We start from the raw sequence: 25,211 nt of genomic DNA on the forward strand, positions 1-25,211 counted from the left end.
ACCGTCGTTATTTTCGATCATGGTAGGCGGAGTAAGTGGTTATTCTGAGCCGTCGATGGCGTCCTATCGGAGATCACCGCTTTCTAGTTTCTTCCATGTCTTTTTTTTTTTACATCTACAAATGTTCATTATAATGATGTTGCTAGCCGCTGTTGTTCGGTGCGGTGGTTTTTGAGGGCTGTGGTTGTCGCTGGCGGTGGTTACGGAAGATTTGTTTATGTATGTGTGTATAGGTTGTGGGTATATAACTAATTGACTATGCCTTAGAAGTTGTATCTTGCGCATTAGAAATTGTAAATATTTACTGCTCACTAAACCGGCTTTTGGATTGTTCCCGGTGGTTATTTTAGATTTGATGCGTTGTACATGATGCTTATGTGTTTGTATATAGAGTTAATTTCTAAAATAGCATTAAAAGCAGATGTGGCAGACAATGATCAGAGGGGCTAGCTGCTGTAGCTCCCTCACATGACCGCCTTTTCGGATTGTTATATATATAATATCAACCCATTAACAAAACCATTGAGAACTAGTTTGACAAGCAAAGTGAGATACAAGATGTTAATTATTAACATGTATTTTTAACATAACCTTACTATAGATTTATGCAAGGTCGGCTTAACCATTTCGGTGACCTTTAGCGGAACCGATTTTAGAGGCCTTTATTTGAGAGTCTAACAAAAACTCTTCACTGTTTTTCAAAGTTTGGAACCCGCAAAAATAAACGAAAAAGTCTATAAATGGGCAAAGTTAGCTCATATCACTAATAGATACAATAAATTACCAAAGAAAATAGAATATTTGCAATTGAGAGACTGCTTTTTTGATGTTTTGGAAGAAAAGTATATGATACTCTAAAAGCCTAATTATAATTTATTAGATAATCTATACGCCTGGAACAAAAATAAGATGCTTAATGGAAGAGTGTTTTTATTGATATCAAAAACTAACAATGATAAGTCCAAATATAAACCCAGAACTAAATTATATATAAGTCTAAAAGAGAGCCTAAAAGAGTTTGAGGCCATTCACCTTTGGTGGCCTCAAGTCACTACCTCTAATTAGTATAGCTTGCTCTGGATTTATGTATCCCCATAAAAAGAAATTTTATTATATGGAGTTTGGAAAATTTTCCTTTATCATATGTAAATTTACACACATTTTGATTTTTATTTGGAGTCTATCAATAAATATAAATAACAATTTATCAATAACTAATCGTATGCCAGTTTAATATAGAATCATCAAAAGTGTCAATCGAACTGTCGACTCAACAGTTTACGCTTTTTTAATCCACATAGCTTTCCATTAATTGTAAGACATCACATGGTACACCAATAATCATAACTAAATAAAATCCAATGAATTATTTCTCCACAATAAAGCATACTATCTTATAGGTTATTTCATTCATTTAAAATCCAGTAACCCTTTGTGATGTCCATGAAAAACCAATTTTACAAATATATATAGATAGCAATAACGCATTCACATATAAGTTTTTAAAATGTATGCCTGTAAATTACTAATATGTTATAATCACAACTATGGCTATGTTTGACATAAGCTTTTTAAGAATTTTCAGGAGCTTTAGTTTTTTATTTTAAACTAAAAGCTCTTAAAGTATTAAAAGCTTTATTTGGATGCAACTAGTTTTAGCTTTTATTTGAAAAAAAAAAAGCTCCAAAATGAAACGCTGGTTGAAGTAGCGTTTCAGGAGCTTTAGCTTTTCGATGGAGCTTTTACTCTTTAAAAGTTACAAAAATGTCTCTTAAAGTTGCAGCTACAGCTACCATACCAAACACTTTTAAAAAATAAGAGCTACATCTTACAGCTCTAACTAAATGCTACAGCTTACAACTCCAACTAAAAGCTACCGCTACAAGCTACCGCTATAACTACTTTTGCCAAACATACCCTATATATGTATAGTATCGTCACCATATGTGTTAATACTAAATTATGAGAAACTAAATATGTTACGACTTTATATATATAGAAACCGAATAGATTCAAACGTTTGAGTTTCATCACCGTATATCAAAATTAAAAGCGATAATAGGCGAGGCTAAAGTCTTAACAAACAAAGATCTTGGAAACAACATACATAGCAGTATATGAAAAATTTTCTTAGGATTATACTTCATATTTTCTAAAATGATCAACAAGCTAATAAAATAATCAAACAAGGTCAACACGTGTATTCTTGTGTAATGTACCGCTTTTTTTCATTTATTTATCAAACACACCATGTTAGATATAAAGTAAACAAGATTATTTACATCAAGTTTGCGCTAAACACCGTAAATATATTCAAATCTAGCTTCATTGATGAATATCTAAGGTAATCATAATATTCTTGCAAATCGTAAAACTTAGAATATCATGGAATTTACTATACTTTAGCAATTATGACTTAGGAAAGAAGTATCTAACATTATAAATAAAAACGTGAAAATATGTGTCATAAAACAAATAGATCGTAGACTTTCATACAGATACAGATAAGTTATAACCAAATTAATAGAGATCTTAGAGTCAGGATTAAGAGTTTACCGTAATGAAGAACGCAAGCCAAGTCAAGATTGTCAAATCTAAAGCTCTGTTCATACCTTTATATCAAGTCTCCTTACGTAAAGCCCGTGCAACCATTAATAACAACATACGGACTATCAAATACTAATTATCCAAAAATCGACCTAAAAGAGCTTTTCGTGCTAATAACGTGTTGTGAAACACTGACAAACTAAAGATTATAAACACACAAGAGAATAGAGATTGGGAGAGATCTTTTTTATTGATGTGATTAGCACTATACAATGACCATTATTTATAGGGCTTTTAACATCATATACATAAATGTGGTATAGGTTAAGAAAATGGATAATCACGTAATAAGTATAAACTACATTTTTAACACTCTAGTTCTTTTTCTTTATTATTATTTTTTTTATTTTTTATTTTATTTTTAAATCTTTTATGTTTGCTTTAACTCTTCTTGAGACGGTAATAACTAATATGAGTAGTTAAAAAGAAATAAATAATAGAATTTTTTTTATTTGAACAGCGAGTTAGTAGTTAGTAATTAGCGGTTAGCACTCGAGACACCACAGTGACATCCAATTAGGCAGTATGCGGTGCACGAACCACGCAAGCCTGGGATGAAACCCATGACTCTCGAAACCCCCCATAATAATCTACTCCTACAAATGTAGGAAGTGAGATTCGAACCCGGCCTGGTGGTTTTCCCCAAGGTCAAAGACTTTACCAATGGGCCACCAACCCATTGGCAATAAATAATAGAATTGAAGTTTCATAGACTCGAAATGGTCATCATCTTGGTAGAACACATAAAACACTTGTCTCATGGCATCCTGCTTTGGAGGAATTTTTTCCCCAACATTAATGCCATAGTGAATCTTGACTTCAATTCGACATAATCTCTAGCTTGTTACTTGTTAGACGTATACTCATTTCATTGTAGATAAGTGTTGTGAGATTCTAGATGTATGTAACAGATATTAAAGATGATACATTTGACAATTTTGTTTGGTATTCAATGATCTATATATGATATTCTTGTAAGAAATTCTGAAACAATAAACGGCTACTAGAAGGACAATAATCTATATAGTCAATAAAGAAACCGAAAATGATGAGAAATGGTTTAGAATTGAAGTTGGCATAAATGTCAGGAGCTGAGCTAGAGAAATACTAATATCAATCAAATCCATCTTCGTTGGAAACTTGCCCCGATCGAAACATGAAAACTTGCCACCTTGACTTGCTCTTTGACGACGCCACAACAGACGAAGCCATTTTCATCCGCATGTATATAAATGAACCAGAATTTGCCGAAAAAAGGGGTTTGTTTCTACCATATATAGCAATCTCAAACTGAAGAAGATTGTTCTCTAGCTGATAGATTTCCTTGGGTTTGATCCACCATGGATGACATGCACCAAGACATTACATGTTATCGTTTACTTGAACGATAGAGTTCGATTCAGTGATCATCTGTACGACTCTCTAGCTTGTTTTGTAAAACTAGCTCGATATATGGGCACATTTTCAGTGCACCGCCAAAAGGTGCAACAGATGTAACTCTGGATATGTTTCTGGCCGCGACCGACCTCGTTGAATGTTATGCAATGATTCTTATAAACAAAGTCAGTTGGTCCAGACCTATATATATATATATATCGCGTAGCTGGTGAAACTTGGTTCAACATGTAAGACAAATTAAGCTTTCAAGTACTAAAAATTTAATAAACCGTAGTATAAGAGAAATTTAATTATAAACCATCGATAGCCAACATTCGACTAGGTAAATTTTGTAACATAATGGTTAAAAGAACATGCACTGGATAAGGATATGAACTCTTGACCTCTTATTGCAGGCAAAGACGTAGACAAACAGGCATATATTAAAACATGGAGAAATCGATTAAACAGCAGAGTTTTTGCCTTCCCCTTGCCCGACACTTGACCACTTCATTCTCGATCAGGAGCTGAGATCGCTAATGCGCTTCAGTTTGGACATGTTCGTTATCCCCATCATCATGATTCTTCCTTTTTTTTGCTTTTTTAATTATGATGTTTCGTCTTCCTGGAATAATTCTTCCTTTTAGCTTTTTCACGATATGATGCTCTGTCTTAATCCTGGAATCACATAATAGAGTCTTTCTTAAAATAGACTTGGAAAGGACCCGGCGAATAGAAGATGATCCAGGTTCAACGTGTTTAGGGATATATAAATTTATATATATAGCAAATTATTAAATTGAACATGTACATTTTAAGGAATGCTTGATTTTTTTATAACTTCTTGTAGCAGGCAACAGAACGCAACGGAAATCAGATGAACTCATTGTGAATATCATCACCTGAGTCTCTGGATTAGCCTGCAGTAACAAATCACATTTATTTATTAATATTAATATTAATATTAGGTTGTTATTTGTATAAATATAAATAAATGGGAATTAAAAAAAACGAGCATACAGCCAATTTAGTTTTGCATTAGCGTTTAACAGCAGCATATTGATCCCAAATGTTCTGATATGCCTCCCTTGAATTGTCAATACAGACAATTAGAAGCTGTCACCAAATAATAAATAAAAATTAGTTATTGAGAAATTGATATATAACACAATAATTATTATCTATAATATAATTAAAAGGTACCCTTAATCCCTACTAATCTCTCCTAATTAATCCACTAATTTTATATTATTTTTTCAATAATTAAAATTTCGTAGCCGCTATCTACTAATTTCTTGATTTTATTTTTTATTTTTCTTTTAACGTCACTAGAGAAAACTTATATATCCCTTCCAACCCTAAATAATCTTATTTTCTCTATCACTCAATAATAATGTAACTTCATCTCAAAAATTAATTAGGCGAAAACTTGATATTCTAATAACTTATTCATGTATCCTTACTTCTCTTGAATTATTTAATTTATTCCATCGATAATCTAACTTGATTTTTTTTGTGTGTGTGTGTGCAGATTGTTCCAGTATTTTTAATATACGGATTCTGAATAAAAAGGATTTCAAAATTTTGTATGTAGATTAGAAGATACAGATTTTTGTATTATATTACAACATTTGCTGACATCTTCCCTTTTTTAGTTTTCTTACTATACCTTTTTGCTTCTTAGGCATCGAGATACTTAGAGAAAGTTAACGACGCAATGTTCCACACGCAAAAGGTGGGCCGAAAAATTAAGTCTTGTCATGTCTACCGAAGAGGCCGGATGTTATCGCGTCCCTTGAACTTCGTCAAGGGGATCTTTGTAAATTGTAGCGTATGTTATTGCCACACTTAGTATATATATGCATATACATCTTAGCAGTTTAATTTTTATATGAATGTTTGTGATGTTTTAATTGCTTTGTTATAAGACAATAGCTTTTGTTTCTTATTCCTTTTCAGCAAAAACAAAAAAATACACCAAGTTGCAAATTTGTTTTTTGAAACCTTTCGGCTAGCTTTCCTCTTTCTTTGGATGGGATTAAGCTGATTATAATTATTCTGATCATATTAATGTATTTGGAGAAGATTTACGGCTGTACGTTTAAGGTTCCGCCTTTTGCTGCAGGATTAAGGTTGTTTGTGGTGTAAGTTCGTGGCTAATTAATCGCCATGCCGTTTGGGTATGTTTATCTGTTCCACCCTCCCTCTGAGTTCGCCTTTTTCAGTACCAATTATTTAAATTGCTGATGAGTTTCATATGTAGTCAGAAGCAAATTAAGAATGGTTTCATCCATATATATGCAACTACGGGTTGACTTCATATTCATCAATTTCACAATGCAAAATATGCAATGAGTTGATATATGGATGGCATGTCTAAGTTCCATTTGTCTTTGAAGCATAAAGCTCAGGTAGTCTTTATCCCCAAATATGTGGTGATTAACGTTTCTTATAATTCGTAGGTGAGGACTAGCTTCTTTAATGGTTAACGAACAAAAGTTCAAAGATTTATACATGGCGAAAGAGAGAGCATTCAAAGCTTTTGAGAATGTGCAAAAGCAGGACGAGCCATAAGCCATTGAGATGAAATTTGATTATGATGTCGTATATGCTATGCCTATTGGTTTGTTTATTTTTTTTACTTTTATTATGTGCATATTGAGGTTGTAGACCCTATTATTATTTATAATAGTATTTTATTATATTACTAATTTATAAGTTATGTTCTTTGAAGTCTAAAATTGTTATTATTATCTTCTTTAATTTAATTTGTTGTTTATTATAAATTCGTTATGGATTCTTCAACAACAGAAAATAAGACCACATTAGTTTATTTTGGAGAACTTAATCATTATCTACAACTCCGTATTGTCCATGTATGAACTGTTTCGGAGTGGAATAACTCAAAGAAAATCAAAACGTTTGAAAATAATCTTTGTTGATGAATTGGTATATATTTTTCAAATTATATACTCGATCTACACTTTTAGAATATAACTAAAGTTGGGAAAAAGGGTAAACTATAAATATTAATTTATATATATTGAGTTATTTTCATATGTTTCTTCTTTAGCTTTCGTATTGATTAAGTTTAATTTGATACATTTGAATTCTAATTTTTTAACTTTGATTAATATATTTTGAGACTACCCGTCCATTGGACATGCCTGAGCACTAATATGATAATATACGATTATACTCCATAATAATAGAAGAAGAAGAAACAACATAAATGGATACGTGCCATCTATTGTCCCTGCCTTTCGTCGACATTAGGTGTACACGAGTGGTGCCAAATGACCATCTGATTAGCAAGGTCATCCTTTTTATACTTAGCATTTTGATAACGAATTAACGATATTCCAATAGTTTTATTTAGGTTTAAAAGGCTAGCTTTATAGCTCTATACGTGGTATTGATATTAGATATAAACTCTCTGTTGAGCATACAACGTAACGTACGTACGAGATCATATATGAGTATCTTACGTACTTAAGTCAGTTGACGTTAGATCATAGCAATTGTATATATTAGATCAAAGAATTTGAGTTGAGAGACAATGCATTACCATGAGAAATGTAAGGTCTCGACCGAACAAGTTCTTTAACCATGAGAATATATATTGTTTGTCCTAGTAATTAAGCAGGCTTGAACAATTGATTTTTATTTTTTTCTTATTATTATTGTTTTTTTTTTTTTGAACTTTTGATTTGCTAATTAACTACTGAAAGCAAAACCATATATATATAGTTCGGGTGAATATCAAGGTATAGTTTTACAATATAGCAACATACATATAATTGTGGAAAAGCTAATTATTAATTACAGCCAGAGACGGCTCCAGAATGGGGGCAGTGTGGGCAACTGCCCCCATTCCAATTTTGGTACAATGTAATTTTTTAAAGGTATATTTGTAATTTTGTTCTTAAAAAATATAAATAAACAGAAAATACATACAAATGTCACTATCGTTGTCATACGCATCTTCTTTGGAAGTATGTTACTTATGTTAGAAGCATTAGTTTTGAGATAAAATCCTCTATGAATAAAGTAAAAATCTTGAATTATTTTGATTTTTAATTGAGTTTAAAAAGAGAAGTTGAAAAAAGTGTTGATTTTTAATAGAGTTTAAAAATAGAAGTTGAAAAAAGTGTTTTATTTGTTTGAATTAATGTATCATACATTGATAAATAATATAGCTGTATGTGAAAATGATATTTTATTTTCTAATTATTATATAATAGTAATCACAAATTCACAATAGTCAGGTGAAAATTTATGTAGAGACTAAATTGCATATCATTGATTTCGATGAACTTATTTTATGTTGTTTAATATAATGCAACCCCTTTTCCTGCACATTTGCCAAAATTACAAAGACCAATGTTCAAGTTCCCATAACTTGTACTCACACGAAATTATTTTAAGAGTCCATATTTTCTAATTCTCATGTGAGGGTCAATTTTTTTTTTTTTATAAATTTCTTTCAAAAATGACTCTAATAAATATAACAAAAGACTTTTAAATTTGCCCCCTACAAAATAAGTTCTGGCTCCGTCCCTGATTACAGCCATCGATCGATCAGCCGGCATGGGCATCACAAAGGAGACGGCCAGACAATATAGACAACGTTGCCACTACGGATTTAACATTGTGGTATTGTGTCTCTTCCCTCACACAATATATATATACTTTCTGGATTAAAATCCTTTCAAGTTGAGGAAGCTAATAATTAAAGCTAGGAATGTCAACTTTTAAATTGAAATAAAAAGTTTATGTTGTAACCAATGTCATACTCGTACAATATTACCACATCCGATCCGGTCCCTTATGACTTATGCATCTTGTATTATTTTACTTTCTTCATTATTCGTGTCAAGCATTTTTATATAATTTTTGGATAAGATATATAGACATTTTAACATTCAATCTTTGTTTCAAGTCAAAGATCACTTATGATCAGTTTTGATGTGGCCACTAGTCTCACTCCACGTACGTCGTTACATTAATTATCCAAACTTTATGTTTCGTCTAAAAACGTCTAAGCTTTTGCGGCTTTTGTTTTTCAAATATCCTTATGAAAAAATAAATTATGTCACATATTTATACGATAACCTAAAACGTCGACGTTTTTCTAAATTATTCCTAAAGTGATCGAGACTACTCGCCACATCAAAACTGATCATAAATGTAAGACATTCATAGTAGATTGAACATTTGGTTCACAAGATTATTTTTGTATACATATGTAAAAATACAAAATGATTACAATTTACAACATAAACCCATCTTATATATAGAAATAAGAAATGGGAATATTATTTAATTATGAATAGTATAAGAACCAAATGAATTTTAGGCACTCAAAGTAAAGTTGAAGTTGGCACAAGTGGTTTGCCTGCCCAAAAGTGTGGAACTGAATCCTAAGGTTGAAGTAGCAATATCAAATTGAAGAAGATTGTTCTCTAGTTGATACCCTCCAATGACCACTGATGTCCTTGGGTTTGATCCACCATTGATGATACCAAGACATAACACGTTATCGTTTACTTGAACCATAGAGTTCGATCCAGTGATCATCCATACGACACTCTCGTTTTGTAAAACTAGCTCAATAGATGGGACCGATGGTCCTACACGTGTGCTTAGCACATTTTCAGTGCTGAAGCACACGTCGAAAGGTGCTACAGATGTAACTCTAGATATGTTTCTAGCTGCCGCCTCATTAATGTAGGCGGTAGTAAGAGCGGTGTAGATTGAGGTCTCAAGGACCGTGTAAGGATTAACTGTGCTAATTTTGGTTCCGCCATTGCCTTGACTATCAATTGAGAGCAATGAAGTGTTCAAAGATAGAGATTTATTGTTGACCCTGATTGAACTTACTCCTATAAAGTACTCGGCTGATGGCTCGCCTTGTGTGGAGGATGAAGCCGTGCTTACAGGGTTGATAAAAAGCCGTGTGGTTTGGAGTGATTGTGAAACGTCAATACCCGGTAAGAATCTATATGGTCCATCCCCAAAGAAAATAACACCATCTGATGACGTGGATGATGACAAACAAATAGCAAACTTTCGGTCAAAGCTGAAAGCTGCAGCGAGCTGGGCCGGAAGCCCAACTCTGGTCCGGCCCAGCCCAGCAATTCCAGATACACCACTAGCAAGTCCTTGTAACAAGAATGTGGGTGCACATGAAAACAAATATCTAGACACATTAACGGGCCGACCAGGATTCGACCCGTCAGTGGATCGGACCTGAACAAGGTCCGTTGCTAGCTCACCACCTGTTGCAGTCCTAGTAATAGGATTGTCAGGAGAAACCCCACATGTGTTATTATTACACCCCGGTCTAGGTGTACCAAAACAGTCCCCGCATCCATCGGCTCTAGCTAACGAGCAGAGAGCCGACCTACACCTAGCCGGTTGGTAAGTTGACGAAACGTAGTTATTATCACAATCCACCCATAAAAACCGACCACCTAGATCAACCACCAGGTTTTCGGTTACTAATGGAGTTCTTTGGTTGATTCGAGTGACATATTGGTTAGTGGCTGCATCTTTTCTAACCGGAACCACCAATGCATCGGGCCGAAAAGATGGTTGCGCATATGTGAAATTAGTTATATAGATAAAAACAGAAAATATGAGCAAATGAATAGCACATGAAGCCATTTTTGTTAAAAGAAAATATGTTATGACAATTAGTGGGAATCACATTTCTATTTATAGGAAACGATTAATGTCAACAATGTTCAGGCATGAGGAAGGTTACGTGAAGACAACCATGAAGTACAATAAAAAGTCAAAGAAATTGATTGAAGATGTTTATTTAAAAATGCTGCTACTAAAATCAAGAAATTTCAAGATTTGCGAAGCAAAATTTGACTTGAATTCCTTTTGATATATTGTATGGTTTATGACTTTGCTAGAAATGGTTATATGTTGCCATGTTGGAATTTTATTTTCATTTCACAGGGTGGTATAAGACATGTGTTTTCGATTCAATAGTTTATGTATGATGTCGTAATCATGAACCATCATATATAACTTGCGTGTAATCTTATTAGAGTTAAACAAATATGTATGAAGTGATTATTATTATATTTATATATATAAAAAAAAGTAGTGAGCGTTTTCCCTAGTATATATATATTGTGTGATATTTGTGGTTCACTCGTTTGAATGTTTCAAAGTTCAAACTAGATAGATTTGATGGAATCGATAATAATATATTGACTTTTCATTGTATATCCGGAAGATATAGAAAAGGACGTGAGTGCCAACTAAATTTGTGTTGTCAATATACAAAGTTAAACAGATAAACATATTTTGTTTATTTGTCAGTGTAAGATAGTTTTTTAATTGGACTTCTAAAGAGAGGGGGATTGGTAGAAGGTATTCATGTCATTTAACACAATTTTTTTATTTGAGTTTTTTTTTTTTAATATTAATTAAATCAATTTTATTTTGTTTAATCGGCTCTCCCAATCAAGCAACCGATCTTTCTTAATGTGAAATCCCAATTCCCCACGACTACTTATATGATAGACTGTTATTATGAGATGGAAGAAATGGTTAGCGTTCTAATGAAATTGGGTTATCATTGCTCTATTATTGTTTTGACAACGGAAAATTTATTCAAGCTTGTCCAAAAAATAAATAAGAGAGAAAAAGTTTTAGATACATCTAGTAGTATTTGATATACATACTACCCAGAGAGCTTAAAACCAAATCATAAAGATTTTCACATAAATAACAGTTGTCGACTTGTCGTGTAAGCAAAAATGTCACGCTTTTCATTTTTATAAATTGATACTTGTTGAATTAATTTTCTTTTTTTTCGATCCCTGGTCAGTTTTCACACGTACGTATTAAGATTTGGATGGTTAATCAAAGGGAATAATAACCTTAAATGGTTGTGTTGTGATATGATGACTTGTATGGTTGTCATATGAGTAAAAGAATATGGATTATCTAATGAACTAGAAGTTAAACAGATAGTTTTCCTAATTATAAAAATCACACATAATACATCCAAGTTCACAAGTTGAATACGTTTCGGTAAAAAACTTAGGGGGGAGAGGAGTGGCAAGCGGAATCCAAATGGCATGGCCATGCCATCAAGGAAACACCGGCGCCAATAGCTTGGCATGAGGACCGCATGATGGCTGGCGGGATTAAAGCCCGTTGCGGGTTGAAGAGAATATGGCCGTTGGAGGGAGCGTGCGTGGTGGGGTCCAGCCCACTTTTTGACCGTTGAACACCCATTAAAAAAAAGTAAAAAAATTCCTACCTCTTTATTTATATATACACTTCATTTTTAACCCAAAAAAATCACTAAACAAAATCATATCTTCACACTTTCACTCAAAAAAACTCCTCATTACTAAAAAATGGATTCCTCTTCCTCATCTTCTTCATTTTGTGTTCCACCGGAGTTAGACGATTCGTCTACGGGGAGTACTTTTCAGTTTTTTAATCAAGTGTACGCCGAGCTTGAAGATACCGGCACCTCTTCCGACACTCGGGGGTATATTGATCGAGACCGAGAAGAAGGTCACGCGATACTAATGCGTGACTACTTCGTTGAAGACTCAAAGTTTGACGAACCATTTTTTCGTCATCGTTTTCGCATGAGCAAGAGGTTGTTTTTGAAGATTGTTGGTGATATTGAAGCAAACTTTAGTTACTTTCAAGAGGGGTACGACACACGGGGTAAAAAAAGTTGCACCGCTCTTCAAAAGTGCACATCGGCGATCAAGCAACTGTCTACGGGTGAAGCTGACACGTATGACGAGTATTTATGTATGGCTGCAAGAACGGGACGCGAGAGCATGGAGTACTTTTGTGATACGGTCGTCAATTTATATCAAAAGGAGTTCTTACGTAGGCCGACATCTCATGACGTTGCTCTCATCACACAAGCTCATGAAGAAAGACACCACATTCCAGGAATGTTTGGTAGTCTTGATTGTACATACATCGAATGGAAGATGTGCCCTAGACACTTAAAAGGGCAATACACGAGGGGTGATCACAAGGTACCTACTATTATGATTGAATGTGTTGCTTCCTATGACTTGTGGATTTGGCATTCGTTTTTCGGTCCCGCTGGAAAAAACAACGATGTCAATGTTTTGCAGCAGTCGCCGTTGTTTCAAAACGAGCGTAATGGGTCCGCGCCAGACAGTTCATTTAGCCTAAATGGACATGATTACAAGCGTGGTTACTACCTTACCGATGGAATCTATCCTATGTGGGTTGCGTTTGTTAAGGCTTATCCTCATCCAGTGGAACAAGATGAAAGGAAATTTAAAAGACTACAAGAGGCTGCAAGAAAGGATGTTGAGCGAGCGTTTGGTGTTCTCAAGGGAAAATGGAAGATCTTGGACCGTCCCCTCCGACTATGGACAAAGGAGAAGATCAAAAAAGTCGTCACTGCGTGTACTATACTACACAACATGATCATCAAAGACAACGGGCGGGCAATATCACCGGTTCATATTATGGATCCACCGGTGCCAAGAGTTTATAACCCGGAAGCAAACCGGGAGATAATGGATGAGAACGTGCATCATCGGCTCCGATATGATCTCACGACGCATGTATCGGCTTTAGACCTATCATTCCTTGACGATCCAGCGATGCAGTCACCATCAGTTGCGAGTTTGATTTAGTTGTCTTCATTTTAGAAATTTAGAATTTAAATTTATGTACTTTTTAATTTATGTTTATGTAATGTTTAGTTTTAATTTTAATGAATGTTTAAGTTTTTATTTAATGTTTGATTAAAATAAATGAAAAAGAAAAAAAAATTGGGAGAGATGAGAAAGTCATGAATGCCATTAAAAATGTTTGTGAGTGATGGTTGGGAGGGTTAAAAAAGAAAATTGAGTTGGAGGTATTTAATTGGTGGAATTTGGGAGGGATGAGAATTTGGGAATCATGACTCCTCTCCCCCTTAGACCTAACTTTTAAGGTGATTAACTTTTGAGCGAAAATCATATATATGGTTGCGCGTAAACTTATGGTCATTTTAAGCAATAGAATTTAGAGTGATGGTATATAATATGACATTTTAGGTCTCATATGATTTTTTGGATGTTCTCAATGAGTAGGAGACCAACTCACATCTCCATACTTTTCAGGATATTTTGCAAGAAATGAATTACTCACATGCGGCAAGAAACAACACATGATAACACCGGTATAAGATTCAATTTAGTTTACGTCCGATGGAATTTTTCTTGGCGCATATACCATCAGAGCTAGAGGTAACAAAAGAATAAAGCGATTGGACCCGTTACCATGGGTTGGGTAAATTAGGGGTACAAGTTGGGCTGACCCAATGATATAATAAGAATTTTACTCATAGAGGATAAAATAATTTTCAATACAGAGAACAACTATATGAAAAGAAAAAAGCTAACAACCAATAAAGTATAATCTATATAATAACTAAAACAATAGTCACCAAACCTATTTGATACAATCCAAACCTTGTTTATTTCTAAACAAATATGCTTCTTAATTCTCTTCGATACAATCATATAAGGTTTATTATAATTAATTTTTGTTAAACTTTTTTTTTCTTATTAATTTGTTTATTTTTTATATTTCTCTTATATTCATTCTCTGTTGTTACCAAACAATGTAATATATTCTTTTTCTAAATACTCATTCTCTTTCCTACCATTTCCTTTCTTGTTACATTTTCATTCTCTATGATTCCATACTACCAAACGCCCCGCAATAGACATCAACGGGAAGCCAATTTATTTCAAAAGCTATTGTTTTTAGTTATTTTTCCCGGATTATGTATAGATTGAGGCCAATTTAAGGAATTCTCTTATTTTGTAGTTCATGAATTTAATTTGAGTACAATTCATTTTAGGTAATGCTATATAATCGCAAATCTCATGATGGCCTTTAATCAAATGTGTTAGTGACATTTTTTTGTTTTTGTATTTAAACTATTTTATTTCAATTCATATATTAACAACATAAATAATACATTAAGATTATACTATTTAAGTAGAAAAACAAATTATTAATAATAGTTAACGTCTATATATAATTTTAGCCAATACTTATTCATTTGAACTATATTTTTAAACAGTCGCGCATCGCGTGGGTAAAAGACCTATTAGCTAAATAAATCCGTATGGACTTGTTGAATTAGATTGTTTCAACATTTTATTATATTATCTAGAATAGTAAGAGCAAAAATAAATAGAATAATGTGTTCAGTTCACAAAATCTTAGCATATGGATTGATCAATGTCTCTCTCCTTGTACAGTTGTACGTTTAGACATGCGAATAATTTATTATAATCAGTTAAAATCGAATGTTGTATACTTGTATTTATTATCTAACGTTTATAAGATTTGGAACGAAGATTTAATATTGGACAGGCCAATTTATTATTACATGGGCTTTCTAATTCACTTGAACAATTGGTGGGTTATGGGCAGGCCATGATCAATCAGGGCCTCCTATGGACTCAGGCTGAGCCGTTGAGCCTAAACACATTTTGTGCAAATACTTAATACATACATCAAATAATTCAAAAATTCAATTATTTCAATGGTAATCTAAATTTTTATTTAATAATAACAATGATTTTTTAAAACTTCTAAGTTTGACTAGATTAGGTCCTGGTAGCTTCAAACAAATTTGCTATGGTTTGAGTCAAGTTAGCGATTTTGCAAGCTAGCCAGATGGATATTTTACAAACCGGCTGGCTATAATTCGGCATCCAGTATCAAGTAGTAATTGGTCAATGCAGATGCCAAGATAAGCTTGATTCGATTAGTTTTTCAGCTTTAAAATCCAACATGGAATCTTGATAGTGTAGTAGTGGTATGGTCAGATCATCTAATATTACGATAGAGTAGAGGACCACAAACAAAAACAGGACAAAAATAGGTTACTAAAATAGTACGAGTAATATATAAGAGTATAAGACCATTCACCCCTTGGCCTCACCCACTGTACCAACAAAGGGCCAACATTCTTTTTTTGGGGCATTTATTCAACTTTCAACAATGCCCCCAACCCTCCACATTCTTCTTCTTTTTTAATCTAGGTACTTGACCCGTAGTCCAAATTTCCTCAAATGGGTTATATATGTTTTAACTATAAGGGAAACTAAAGTAGTCCAAATCAAAATTTGATTCTATACAATTAAATTTGTATATATGTTGTTTAAATTGAAAAAAAACTCATATTTACCCTTATAAAAAGTTACAACCAGATATGACAAATTGATAAGATATCATTTTTCTCTGTTTGTATGATTGGAGACCGGAATTGTAACTCTATAGACTTCATCCTTTGAACCCGCTCAATCCACAAATAGTCACCCATAAGAATGGTGATCTTGCCATGGAAGTATGCAATTAACTTGATCATATCATGATTACAAATCCTTTAAAAGTTTCTGGTTTGAAGTTGTTTGTTAGTTGAGTTTGAATCATGTAATACAAACCAATTATTAGACTTGTGCTTATAGCATATACATTAATCTTTTTAGTAGATCATTCGTAACCATTTTTTTTGTTTTATCATTTTCAAAAAGTAATGTCATATTAGCATCACCTTCTGACCACTTTTTCCATATAGCTCGTCCCCTTTAAATTGGACCCTATCTTTAGTTTACTTGCTTTATTCTAATACTTCATAATATACCCAAATACTTGTCCAATCAAAATAGTAGAAAAATAGATAATAAAAAAGCGTGCCATTTTAGGTCGATGATAGCCACCACCTAGCCGGCTATCACTTGTCATACGTAAGGTTTTCAACTAGGGGTCTGTAATCATCTTCTCCACCACCCACTCTTAAACCATTTGTAACAATTCACCTCTACACTTACACTTTTCCTTGTCACATCAGCATCACATTCTCATATTTTTCACCCTTTTTTTTTCTCCTTAACCATTCACTTTCAAATTTAGTACCTCATAATACTCACTATACCCAACAATGCTTCATAATATAACCAATCAAAATAAAATAAAATATAACAAAATAATAAAAATATAAGAAATGGACTAAACTATCTTCTATTTCATCTAAGTGAAACATATCAACTATCTCCTTTCACCTTTATATATCACCTATAGCCTTAACCATTCACCTACATGCTTCATCGTTTCACCCACCTTTATCACCTAGCTGTTAAAGATGGTATTATGGATATTCTATCATCTAGGGATGAGCCGAAAGTCCCAAGTCCCGAGTCCCGTCCCGGTACCGTCCCGATCCCGGTACCGAGAAGTGGTACCGAGTCCTAAGTGGGATCGGGACCAGTATTATAATTTGATGGTTTTCGGGATTGGGACCGGGATGGGACCGGGAAAATCCCACGAACTACGGGATTTCCCGGTACCGTCCCGATCCCGCCTTATTTGGGACCGGGACCGGTACCACATTTTTGGGATTTTCGGGACTGGTACCGTCGGTATCGGGACCGGTCCCACGCCCATCCCTACTATCATCCCACATCACAAAATAATTTGGTTAAGAGAAACGCAAGTGGACAATATAAATTCAGTTTTAAAATGATATTGTTACGGAATATGCCTTTACTATCTCACTAAGACTCCTTGTTGGGTAGGTCGCATTCAACTCTTTCAAGTATAAGTACATGACATCTACAACTTAAGGTCACAAGATTGGAGAGACTTGCAATTTATAAAACTAAAGGATAAATACATTCGGATTGGATTGTCTTGTGTAGGATTACAACATCATATTTGACGTGCATCATTTTGAAGAGTAAAAGCTTCTATCAAAAGAAGTTCAACATAAGCTTTCGAGGAGAGGGTCTTATAGTTTGAAGTGTAAGCCCTCTGTGATCTCGTAATATTGGACTGTCCTTCATCCAATATGTAATTGTTTAACAAATTTTCTTGCATTTTGTTTCTAAAATTCTTTTTTTTTTTAATTGATAACAAAAATCTCCAAATTTTTATATACATTAGGGGCTTGTAACATTTTATGGATGGTTACTCATAAATCAATTATCAGTTTCATTGACCAAAATTCAAAACTTTTATACTGTTTTGGTCTTGACTTAAATAGTTAAACTCATGCTGACCTAATGACCCATCATGCAAAGCATTTATATTGTCTTTTTTTTAAAGAGGAGTTTGGTTCAATTTTCAAAGATTTTCATAGAAATTGATGGAAAGGAAAGGAAAGGAAAGGAAAGAAGCTTTTTTTTATAAAAAAAATAATAAATTCTCTTAATTAAACTTCGTAAAAATCCTCCTAATTATAGGATCATGACATGTGTCAAAATTAAGAGCTAAGATTATGAAAGAGAATTAATGGAATTTATTTGTCATGATTTAGAGATTTTAGGAGGATTTTTAAGAGTATATTTAGGAAGATTAATTTTTTTTTAATTTTTAATTTTTTGGCTTGTTAAGTTATGATAAAACAAAATCTCAAATTTCTTTTCCATCAAATTTGCTAGATTCATATTTGTGATAAATTCTATGAAATTCGAATATATGTCACGATCACATCTGTTTTAAAAAGTCAATTTAATACTTTTTAATAAATATTACTCCGTATTATGTTTCACTCAATAAGTCAATAGTCGCCAAAAGCCCAATGTATTACCCAAAGCCCAATTTATAACAAAATGGTTTCACTTTTAAAGGACACCTTCAACAAGTAGATTCCCTGAATTAAACCCCTCGTTTAAACCTATCATCTAACTTGATTGGTTGAGTCATCAGATTTTATACTTAATTCAAAGGTTTGACTTATGGTAACCCGAAAAATACAAATTAGGGTGGATGGGGGCTTTAGGTGGTTTTTCCTTGGATGGCTTTTCATGAGAATGTAAAGAACCCTCATGCATTCAAGACAACTGATTATATTCTCGTATGAACAAGCTCTAAACTTTAGATGGTGGGGACAAATTCTATTAGATCGTTATCGTTCAAAAAATGAAATTGTTTTAATGTAGTCTTCATATTGATTTGGGATTTTTTTTTATGTAATGGTTTAATGTAGTATTTACTATTTAAATTGATTTGAGATTCTTATGTAACAAAGTTGAACATGTAATACAATGATAGCCTTGTTTATACTTGTTAAACCAAACTCATTGATAGTCAGAATCATATTTAAGTTTAAAAATAGTATCACGTCTTGATATACTAAGTCGGGTTCGTATCACCATAAGTAAATATCTTGAGATGGACAGAAAATATTTCCGATAAAAGAAGTCATTATTAGTGTTACATCAAATAAAAAAAAAGTCAGAAATTCAGAATGTCAAACGCATCTTCCCGAAAGACTAGTCATTATTAGTGTTGCGTCAAATAAAACTAATGGATAACTACTTTCTATACATAATCAATGCAATGATAAATCTAATGGTGTAAATAAGTTGAGTCGAGCCTGATCTAGGCAATTTTCGAGTCTGATCTTGTTCAAAATGTAGGAGCTCAAGATCGATCGAGCTTTATTACTTGAATTTGAGCTCGGTTCCTAATACATTAAAGAAGATCTGGATCGACTTGAGATAAGCTCGTGTGTAAAAAAAAAAACTATATGTGAATGTTTTGCTAGAGCCCAGACTCCATAAGTGATAAAAATAAACTTGAATTTCAAACACTTGTGGAAAAAGCTCGCAATATACAATATATATATATATATATATGGGAAAGATAATTATAGTACAAGCATTTAAAAAAATACAAAAAGTACAAGGTTTTTCCTCCTTCATCTTCAATCTTCCTTCCATCTCCGACCACCACCACCACCACCACCATGATCATCTCCGACCACCACCATGATCCTCCGGCGACGACGACCATTTCCGGCGAGACTTACACATGTATAAGTACAAGTTTTTTTTAGCATTTTAGGGTTTAAAATTTCTAGGTTTTTTCCTTCGTGAGACAACCACCACTAGCCACCATCATCTCCGACCACCCCAACCACGACGTCGGCAACAAGGGCTTCGCCCGTACCGTAGCAAACCGTCACCATCTCTTGGATCGTCGTCCATCAAATCCATACGATTCTCATACGCGTCCCTTGACGGTCACCTTAAAACGAATGGGGCCTCTGGCCTGTACCGTATCCACCCAAAAACGAACCTGATTTTCGCCGGAAAGTTAACTTACACATGTGTAAGTCTCGCCGGAGATGGTCGCCGTCGCCGTAGGATCTTGGTGGTGGTCGGAGATGATCATGGTGGGGGTGATGGTGGTCGGGGATGGAAGGAAGAAGGAAGAAGAATGGGGGAAAACCTTGTACTTTTTGTACTTTTTTAAATGTTTGTACTGTAAATAACTCACCCTTATATATATATATAGGGTAAAGTTATTTTGAAAACCCTTTTTTTGCAAGAACCTTTGAGAACTTTTCAAATCAAGCCCAACCGATGATTATTCATTACATGAAAATTGTTTTTTGATTGTTTTTTCAATAACTTATGTGTAATTTTAAAGTTTATAATTGTGTGGAGGCATTGATTATCATCCGTTATACAATTATGTGGAGATTTGGATTCTTGATCACATGTGCACGTATATTGCTATGATCACATGTATGCAAGTCCATCACATGTAATCATAGCAATATTCGTGCACATATGATCAAGAATCCAAATCTCCATATAATTGTATAACGGATGATAATCTATGCCTCCACACAATTATAAACTTTAAAATTACACATAAGTTATTCAGAAAACAGTCAAAAAACAATTTTCATGTAAAAAATAATCATCGGTTGGGCTTGATTTGAAAAGTTCTCAAAGGTTCTCGCAAAAAAAAAGGTTCTCAAAATAACTTTTCACTATATATATATATAGTGTATATATAAACGCTTAGATAGGTTTGCAAGTTTAATCAAATTATGTATTTGAAGTTCGAGCTTGAATGGTAAATGCTTAGATAGATTTGTAAAACAAGTATTAAAGTAAAACAAGTAAGACAAGATCTTGACTCTTAGATCATGGTTAAACAGATGCACGGAGATTCACGAAGCAATTGATGCACGATGATTTTCATGATGCACGTTGATTTTTAGTTAAGGGAAACATATTGTTTTTTTTGTTTTACTTTAATACTTGTTTACATTTACTTAAAAACCCATATTATATGCTTATATAGACATTCATCCATGGTGAAACGACAAGACTCGATAAATTTGAAAACACGGAAGTTTTTTTTTCTTTTTTTATATGCCCCCGCTGCGCCGTAGTGAGGTCGACTACAGCGCAGTGGGAAACCTCGGACCAAAACTAGAAGAATCCCCACTGCGCCGCAGTGGGAGGAAAAGAAAATCTGGCCGTGGGTTTCCACTGCGTCGCAGTGGACAAAACCTCCTCTACTACGCCGTAGTGGCCCATAGTTCAGCAACATCAAAATTTGCTCACTTTAAGATTTAACCAAAACCTTCAAACCACAAACCAAATTATAGGCAAATTACATTCCAGAATTGAAAGTAAGAGAGCTAATCTGAAAACATTCATATTTGTCAAATTCATTTGATCCATGATCGACTACACAACCATATGGGTCGATTACCCATTTTGACATCTTACAACCAAACCAACCATCTTTATCAACTTCAAAAGACATGACCATGACCATTTACAAAACATATCAAAACATGACCAATAATAACCAAAATGTACCATGAGCCAAAGTCAAGAGGGACAACTAGGTTTCTAACCAAAACATGCCATTCTTCCGAGAATAGCCAAAGTACCTTCCAACTATCTACAGTCATTAGCAACTTCGTTCTCTATTCTTCAAGACAAGCAAACCTAGTTCCTTCTTCCGAAACTACTTATAATCAAAAGGGTAAACATCTGAAAGGTAAGCGAATGTTTAGTGAATATGCTTGCATAATATCATATAAACGAAAGAGGGCAATGCTCAAGGTACTTTTGCATATGGACTATGACACCGTCGTGTCATATCCATAATACTCACTCTTGGGCTAGGCATTACATGGATCCATATAAGCAAATGATTACAATTACAAACAAATATAACAATAACAAATGCTCCACATGAGCCTATGGCCACCAATTAGGCATGTAATCAAACTCAACCATAAACATGGGACTTAACGCCAAATCAGTTACCACCATGGACTCACTCAACATGAATGGTAATTGACCCAACGAATATACAATATATGCAAGTATACTCACCTCCTTCGCGAAAACAACAATTAATCAAGATAACCGCAAAAGCACAATATCCAGCTTTCAACCTATCATATATCATAATGCATACATAAGAAGATGTTCACTTTCCTAGCTATCTCAACATAACTAAACAACTCTTTCACTAGCATTCTAACCTCTAACTCATTCCACTAAGTCATTGAGTTGCTTACTTAACAAACTCTTCATATAAATTCCAAGATTTCATCATCATCATCATCATTATTTCCATTACTAGTAAAATCACCATTTTTCATAGTTGGAGCTTTTCCACCAACATTCTCATTTTAATCAAAATTAATATAAGAAACTCAATAACTAACCCAAAATATCCAATAATTTGGGGGAAAATCATGCTTGGGCTCATCACTAGCAAAAACCCCTAATTTCTAGTAAGGAAAGGAAATTAAGTTAAGAAGTAATTACCTCAAGGAATGCAAGATAAATTTAATACTTGAAATCACTAAGTTATTCCTTCCCTTCTTCCCTTGATGACTTCGACCACCACCACCACCAAATAACCCAAACCCTAGCTTTTTAATCTTGAAAGATGGAGGGATAAATTGTTCTTGATGATTATTATTATTGATTTTAGCCTTGGATTAAAGATTACAAATTTGATTTTTGGATGGAATGCATGTAGAAAAGAGAATAAGAGTGATAGTGGAATAAGGCGAGTCAACAAACAAGATGGCTGGCATCCTTGGGTGATGCCATGCCCCATGCCTCTTTTTGGGTAAAATTTACCCGTTATCCGCCAAAGTTCCAACTAAATTAACCCGATATCCAAAAGTAAAATATTAGGAACTTATTTTAATGTCAAAACTACAAAAAGGGTTAATTTATTACCTTAAAATTATTGGGGTGTTACACATGGAGGACTAGTCACCGAAAAACGGATTAAGGACTAGTGACTCCTAATGTTATGGGTTAATCTAGATTGAAGGATGAGTGAAGGACGAAGACATTTTTTTTTAGCAAACTAGCTAATTGGCATGTGTACTCTTCTAACTTAGGATCACTCACTTGTTATACGTAGATAGATTCTGAAAAAAAAATAAAAAATGAATAAGTGATTTATGACTTTTAAATGACTTTTTAATTGCGAGTTAATATATGAAGACCAACTAAAAATTCTAAGATTCATATCACCTTTAGTTAAAACTTAAATAAACTTGTGGTGTGCTGTGTTTACGTGGAACCTTTCATGAGTGCCACATTCTAATTTGAGTTTAAAAGTTATAAGTTAGAACAACTTTATGAAAGCATATATATATCTAAGTATCTAACCCTTTGTTGAAAGTAGTTTTTCCTGGATATATGAATTTACGTTTCTGCCCTAAATGCCAACTCATTGTTCATGTAATCATGATTTGAAGTTTATTACATGTATCGAGATAAAACAAAAAGTATATAAGAGGGTGCCCAATGGGCTCGTCCTCGAGCTCGTTCGCCAACAATGAACGAGTCCACACCATTAGGTGGGACTGGTCCCAGCTTCGTTCGATACTTTCGTCCAATGGTGTCGTTCCTACAGGGACGAGTTTGTGTAGCTTTGTTTATTTATTTTTTTTATCTTTTTTGAATTGTAACGGCTACTTATTCGAAGGAAGGAGACAAAATAAAAGTTTCAACATTTGGCAAAACAGACCCCTTAACGGCTGTTTTGACTTCCAAAAAATGTCACTTTTGGTCCTTAACGGCTAATTTTTCAAAATGGATATATATACACTTCAATTGAACCACCATATCACACTACTCTTCCATATAATCAGATATATTATACCAAAACACACTTTTGTATACACAAATCATCATGAACAACATGTTTCCTTCGAGTGTACCAACGTACGTGAGACGAGATTTATTTCCTAATGAAGACCATTCATACCCCGTATGCCCGTCGAGAGAGATCGATATGGTGTTGTAGAGCGTCTAATGGCAGCTTATTTTAACGAAAACCCAAAGTATTCGTTGAAGAGCTTTAGGCGATGATTTCGTATATCACGACCTATGTTCATGCGCATTGTGAACGACATAATATCATACCCATCTCGACATCCAGGTGCGGTGCCCTTACATTTTCAAAGAATGCAAGACAAGCAGGTTGATGGTCGAGGAAAGTTTGGTTTCTACACAATCCAAAAGTGTGTATGCGCTATACATCAGTTGGCGTATGGCTACAATCCCGACTCGCTTGACAAGTATCTACAGATGGATGAAGAAATAGCAAGATGTTATCTAGACTATTACTGTAAGTATGTGTTTGAACTTTACAGGAATGAATACTTGCGCAGATTAACACCGGAGGACATACAACGCTTGTATGCTCGACATGAGGAGCTTCATGGTTTCCTAGGCATGCTTGGTAGCATTGATTGCAAGCACTGGCCTTGGAAAAATTGTCCCAAGGCATGGCAAGGTCAATTTACGCTTGGTGATCATGGTCATCCAACCATCATGCTTCAAGCGGTAGCTTCGTACGATAGGTGGATTTGGCATGTTTTTTTCTGCACAGCTGGTTCGAAGAACGATATAAATGTCCTTAACCAATCGCCTTTATTTAGGGAAATCATAGAAGATCGTGCGACTGATAGCTCATTCACTTATAAAACAACTTTGATTCTAACAACTTCATCTTGTTCAGATATAAAACAAACTTTTATTGATCCATTGCTAAATCTTCATATTTGACTTCTTTAGTTTATTAATTTTTTATCACAAAAATAAAGTTTTACTTTTTATTTTTGTGATCTTTTAAAATAAAAGTCCATGTTCATAATTAAATTTTCAAAAAATAATTTACTAAATATAAATAATACTAGTTTACCCTTTTTTTTATACAAAAAGTGTGTGACCAATATTACAATTTAATGAATACAAAAACTAAAGAAAAAACATATGAAAATTAACACCATATAAATATTGATTCGATTTTACTTTTTTTTTTCCAACTTTAGTTAAGAAACAAATAATGTATGACCAATATCACAACTTAATCGATACGAAATCTAA

General features: G+C 33.8%; 3 protein-coding genes across 3 annotated transcripts; 2 read left to right on the top strand and 1 right to left on the bottom strand.

Moving 5' to 3' along the window:
* Positions 1 to 9,200: 9,200 nt before the first annotated feature.
* Positions 9,201 to 10,657, bottom strand: LOC122607670 (probable aspartic proteinase GIP2). The gene has a single exon (XM_043780688.1). It carries the CDS (start codon positions 10,651 to 10,653, stop codon positions 9,340 to 9,342), a length of 1,314 nt encoding a protein of 437 aa, XP_043636623.1. The 5' UTR covers positions 10,654 to 10,657; the 3' UTR covers positions 9,201 to 9,339.
* Positions 10,658 to 12,374: 1,717 nt separating this feature from the next.
* On the top strand, positions 12,375 to 13,658 carry LOC122609408 (protein ALP1-like). Its single transcript, XM_043782454.1, has one exon. It carries the CDS (start codon positions 12,375 to 12,377, stop codon positions 13,656 to 13,658), a length of 1,284 nt encoding a protein of 427 aa, XP_043638389.1.
* A 10,629-nt stretch (positions 13,659 to 24,287) lies between these two features.
* Positions 24,288 to 24,890, top strand: LOC122609409. Its single transcript, XM_043782455.1, has one exon. The coding sequence runs from the start codon at positions 24,288 to 24,290 to the stop codon at positions 24,888 to 24,890; it is 603 nt and encodes a 200-aa protein (XP_043638390.1).
* Positions 24,891 to 25,211: the final 321 nt, after the last annotated feature.

The sequence above is a fragment of the Erigeron canadensis genome, chromosome 7 (assembly GCF_010389155.1).
Source record: "Erigeron canadensis isolate Cc75 chromosome 7, C_canadensis_v1, whole genome shotgun sequence".
Classification (NCBI taxonomy): domain Eukaryota; kingdom Viridiplantae; phylum Streptophyta; class Magnoliopsida; order Asterales; family Asteraceae; genus Erigeron; species Erigeron canadensis.